The sequence below is a fragment of the Rhizophagus irregularis genome, chromosome 5 (genome assembly GCF_026210795.1).
Source record: "Rhizophagus irregularis chromosome 5, complete sequence".
In the NCBI taxonomy this organism is placed as follows: domain Eukaryota; kingdom Fungi; phylum Glomeromycota; class Glomeromycetes; order Glomerales; family Glomeraceae; genus Rhizophagus; species Rhizophagus irregularis.
In genome coordinates this window covers 2,558,288-2,564,287 of record NC_089433.1, presented here as the reverse complement: position 1 = coordinate 2,564,287, position 6,000 = coordinate 2,558,288, and the positions used below count along the sequence as shown (strand labels likewise).

The 6,000-nt window shown below is 27.4% G+C and overlaps 1 protein-coding gene across 1 annotated transcript; it reads right to left on the bottom strand.

Moving 5' to 3' along the window:
* Positions 1 to 4,163: 4,163 nt before the first annotated feature.
* On the bottom strand, positions 4,164 to 5,827 carry OCT59_025090 (uncharacterized protein; the record flags this gene model as incomplete). The annotated part of the gene is made up of 4 exons (XM_066136087.1): positions 4,164 to 4,560; positions 4,632 to 4,813; positions 4,991 to 5,004; positions 5,473 to 5,827. 4 exons carry the CDS (start codon positions 5,825 to 5,827, stop codon positions 4,164 to 4,166), a joined length of 948 nt encoding a protein of 315 aa, XP_065991856.1.
* Positions 5,828 to 6,000: the final 173 nt, after the last annotated feature.

Below are 6,000 nucleotides of genomic sequence, written 5' to 3'. Positions count from 1 at the left end.
TAAAAATATAATTAAGTAAAATTCGCCACAATCACAAAAGAAAGAGTTGAAGATTACTGCTCGTCTGAAAATAACTCCTAACCATACTTAAAGAAACTTAAAATTATAAGACATCTAAGAAGATAAAAACAAAAAAAAATTAATGTTAATGGAAAAAAAAATTAAAATAAAAAATCAACGCTAACGAAAAAAAAATTGGAGAAAAAGTAATTAAAAAAAAAAGACATACCTGCCTAGAAAAAGCCAAGCACTACAAGACAATTTTCTTGATTAAAGTCATCAAAATAAAAAAAACTAAAAAGAAAAAAAAGAAAGAAAATTTTTAAAGAATGAAAGTTAAATAAAAAAGCAAAAAAAGGGATCTATCTTGTCTATAACGCGTCATACAACTTACTTTTTTAAATATTTTATACTAAAGCCATCATAATCAGGAGAAATCTAAAAAAAAAAGAATTAGAAAGTTTTTTTAGAAAAAAAATAAAATAAAAATAAAAAAAAAGGTAAAAAAAAATAGTGAGAAATTTTTTAAAAAATAAAGCAAAAAAAGAAAGAAAAGTGTAAAAAAAGAACTTACTATCCTTATTATCCCGTCTGGAAAGAAGACATCAAAACATAAAATATGTATGAAAAGGAACGATATTAGAATATAGAACTTGTTGCACTTGAAAAAGAACCGAAATAAGTTGCTAAATAGTCTTTTTTATAACGAAAATTACTATTTTTTTTTTATTATTTGCTTTTTACTCAATAACTGCCTGGACAACCACCATAACAAGCTTAGAAAAACCTTTTCTTCTCATAAAATTACATATAACTCTACCGTCAAAATCACTTACTTCTTGTTATTTCAACTTGGATCTTGAAAAAGCTTGTTTTTAAAACAAAAGTTCTGTAAAATATAAAAAGAGAAGTATGTTGTTGAAATAAGAAAATGACGATAAAAATCGATAGAACACATGATGGTCTATCAAGGTTTATATATTTATATAGTACGATGTGTTGAAATTTTTGATGATTGGCTTAGGAGTGAATTTTTGATTATGGTTACACAAAATTTAATCAATTATAAAATTGATTTGCGTGTCGGATTTCCCCTAACTGATAAGTATTTTCCGGGGTCCTGAAATACGTAATTACGTAATTCTGTAATTATTAAGTAATTCATTAGAAAAACTCCATATTCCGTAATTCCATAATTAATTTTGTATTACGAAAATATTTGGCCAGAATTAGCCTTAATTTTGGCCGATTTATATATATAAACTTTAATAAATAATAACTTGGCACCCAGTAATCCGTTTTGGATGATCTTACTACCATTTGATTCGTCTCGATAAGGCGATTCTAACAGTAGTAAGATCATATAAATCCAATCACTAAATCGCGCTTCAATACCAATAACTTTTAAATATTTATAGCATAATAGCTCTGTCAATTTCAATGCTAGAAAGATGATCTTACCGCCATTAGAATCGTCTCATCATGACGAATCGAATGGTAGTAAATTCATTCAAACCTAATCACTAGATCATGCTCTGACACCAAAATTCATTAAATGTTTATAGTAATTTTACTCCATCAATATCAGTGCTATAGAAATAAAACACATATTATTAGATTCGTCTTGATGAGACGAATCGAATGGTAGTAAGATCATTGAAATCTGATAACTAGATCCCGAGATATTTGCAATTTCGCACTATTATGCAAATTTTGGAATTTTGGAATACGTAATTAATTTCGTAATTATGTAATTAATTATGATTTCGTAATTTCGGATTTTGGATTTGCCAATTGAATTTTAGAAACAACTATATAAATCACGTGATTCGGTGTAATTTTAATTAGAATAATTTTTTATAAAGAAGATTAATAGAAACTTTAAAATCATAATATAAGTGTATTTTTATTTGCTTTGCAAGTTTACTTAAGGAAAAAAAGTGGATTTTGAATATTGTTTTTGACTTTACATATTAAATATTCTGAATTTTGTAAAGTTTTTCTTTTGTTTTTTTTTAATAAACTAACTTTATAATATTTTTTTCCTTTTTTTTCTAGAAACTCCTTCTACTAGTTTCGAGTTAAAGAGATAAATATTTTGGAAGAGTTTTAAAAGTTTTTTTATATATTTTTGACATTTTTTCTTACATAAAAATGGGTTTTGATTGATTTTAATTGGTACTGCGCCATATAACTAATGATCAGCAAATTTCACAAATCGGCAGATATAATTTCATTGGTATTTGTGGTATTGTTAGAGATTTTATTAAAATTTTAGTATCAATAAATAGCTTTCTTAAAGTTTTTGCAATTACAATAGCACCATAGTTACCATAATAACCAGATTAATTTTAAATTAATTATAAAAGAAACTTGATTATTTATTATTTATATATATATATCATCTATACTATAACATAGCGAACATGCTTTTATCACTTTGCCGATCATTCATCGATATCATGTCACATTAATTTTGAAGCTATGGTTAAAGCCATAAAATTCTTAGCCAAACTATACTAAGGCCATACAAACTTGATTTTATGGTTTTCATAATATAAAAATTTCATCAATAATCTGGCAACCTGGCTTTTAATTTTTTTTTCAAAAATTTTATATGCGAAATTTTTTTTCAATTTTTAAAAAATTCTTACCCGGCATAGTAATAATATAAAAAATTTTTTTTTAAGACTTAACAAAACTGACCCGGCCAGACCATGAAAACCATTTTTACCACTTTGTGTCATCTAATGTCTTTTTAGTAGTATAATTTATGAAAAATAAAAAAAATTATATTGTTAAAATTAACCTTAAACTGAAATTTTCAATAATTTGATGTTTGCCTATATTTGCTGATTATCTGCTAATTTGACTTTAGAGCTTCGGGCGAAGCCACAGATTTATGAGCGAAACTTGAAATTTTTAAAATATATTATTTAGGTATTCAAGAATCAATAGCCAAAATAATCATGTAGAATTTTAGGTAATCAAAAAGTTATCATTGAGCAAATGTTTATGAATATTATTAAAATACATATATAGACAAAATTTGTAAAACTTTATTAACTGTTTAAAGAATTTTTTTTGATAAATTTAATATGCAGTAAATTTAAATGAATGTTAAATTGTCTGTAAAATTATTATTATGTAGGATTTTCAACCAAAGTAATTATAACGAAGTGATAAAATTGAATAAATAATTGACAAATGATTGATAAAATTGTGATAAAGTAAAGATGTCCGCTATGCTCTATATTATATAATAATTGTTTTTATGTATAACTGTAATGTTTAGACTACCCTGTATAAATAAATTTATATTGCATAACCTAGGGGTTAGATAAATAAACGGGGAGGCCAACTCATAGGTTACACAGACTGATCAATAATAACCAGAACTGTCGCCACCATAAATTGGTTACACAATCGAAATCTACTATAAAATTGCGCAAATTTTTACTTTTTTTTAATTTTTTTTCGACGCGCATTCATAGAAAAGCAGCCGATCTTAAAAACTAAGATTACTCAAGTTAGGTCTATATAGGAAAAGTTGTTTTATTTCAATTGAGTCACTATAGCTTTTGTAAATTGTTATTTTTTTCCTTGGAATAAGCTAATTTATTGTAGCAATTTACTTTAAGCACCGTTTTAATGTTATTTTTTATTTATATACCAAATATTTGGATAATAGACTTTAGTGCTTCGATCCGTAGCGGTTTTATCCGGATTTTCATCCAGATTGAATTTCATTAAATTTCGCTGGCACTATGAGTTTGGCCAGAATTAGTATAAATTTTTGGGATAATAATACTTTAATGTTGGTTTAAATTATAGTCTGTTTAAATCTGAAATTCATAATCTTTCTCAGCCATAATCGTCACATGAAAATATTCAAGTTTTCATCCGGATCGAAGCACTAATAGACTTCATTAACAACTACAGTCGCCACTGGCTATAACGAACCTTCCGTTCCAAGAGATTTGGTTCAGTATATAATGAATTTGATATGTAATATTTATGTTATATACCGAACTGTTCGGTATATAAATTTTATCCAATAAAATTATAGATCATGATATTTTATAATTATTTTAATTTTATAATGTACTACAGTAATACAATTTTATTTAATTTTGTGCGACAATATTAACTTTAACGTTTATTCAAATAACATTATCGTATCGAAAGTAATGAAGATCAACCTGTTTTAAATTTTTTACAATCAATACCTTCACTTTTTTATGCAATCTCCTTAAAATTTTCAACTCTTCATTTACTTCCTCGAATTCTGGTCCTTGTTTATATAAAAATCTTATGGTTTTATCTATAGCCTTTTCTACCTCTGTCAGATTTATTTTCTCCATTATATGCGTTAATTCAATCTCATCCACCACATTTTCCTCTTCCCTATTTGCATTTCGAATAGTATCAACTATTTCATGATCAGTAAGCCCACCCTCTGGTATCTCGTCCTCAATATGAAGATATTCATATGCATTAAGATCACTTTTTGAAAACTGAGAAATCAACACCTCAAGTTCATTGATTTCTATATCAAAACTAAAAAAAGAATTGATTTTAAGAGTTAATTAAAAATATTTAAAATTCAAATATATTAAAAAAATTTATACCTATCAGAAAGTACCGAATCATTATCATCAGAAAATTCTTCAAATTCATCACTTTGTGGGAGGATACCTGTTTTTTTCCAACAGTTTGAGATAGTTTGAGAAGTTACCATTGACCATGCTTCAGCCGCATTCTGGAGAGCATCATAAATAGTATAATCTGCAAGTTCTTCCACAATACCATCCTGCACATCATCATATGCATTAATCCGATTTTGAAGAAAGAGACGTTTGTAATAGCACTTGAATGAATGAATTATTCCTGCATCACAAGGTTGAAGTTTAGTAGTAATGTTTGATGGAAGGAATTTTACATCTATACTATCCAACTTTTCTTGAGTTTCATCTAAAATAATATGTACTGGAGCGTTATCAACTAAAAAAACAATTTTTCAATTTTTTCTTCTCATTATTTCATTGAGTTTAAGGAGAATATCATTGAAAATACTAACTTGCATCCATGCTTTTTTATTCCAAAAATAATGAACTGGAAGATTTTTATGATTAATATTTTTCATGACACGAGGTGTTTTGTATTTATGAATAAAGGTTAATGTCATTTTTTCACTACCAGTTGCATTTGTTGCACAAAATATTGTAACTCGGGATTTTTCTTTTTTATGGCCTGATAAAGAATTGCGTGCCAAAACTCTAGAAGGTTCTATCTTCCAGAATAGGCCAGTTTCATCGCCATTCCAAATGTCTTCAGGATTATAAGTTGTAAGGAACTGCTGAAGAGCAAGACGATCTCTTTCTATTGATTCAGCAGAAGGTGCACTTTCAGCCTCACCCTGCTTTTTAAACTGACACAAACTATGCCGTTTTTTAAAGCCACCTAACCAACCCTCTGAATGATGAAAATCTTCTATAGAAAACTGTTCAGCAAAATAACTTGCCTTCATTTTTAAGATATTGCCATCAATATCTTGTTTAGTATTAAGTGCATTATCAACCCAAAGGCCAAGCGCGTCTTCAAGTTGAGGCCACTTTGGTTCACGAAATTTTTTAACATTCTCTTGACTTTCTGTAATTGTAAGCCAACGTTCACTCTCTTTCAAAATGTCAGTAATTGTTGACTTTCCAACGTTATATTTTTGCACAAGTTCAACATTTTGAATGTGCGGATCTCTTTCCTTCATTTCACAAATCTTGCGCTTTTGACCAGCGGAAAGGTTAACTCTCTTTCTTTTTGTTGACATTATCGGTATTTTTGAAAATTTATCCAAAACTAAACGGAAAAATTTTTTTCCGGTAAAACCGTACAACGCGACTAACGATAACGCGTTCATACTTTTATATTATTAATTAAAGTCACGTGACAGTTTGTTATACTAAATATGTAATTGATATACTTGGACTGGTTACAATAAGT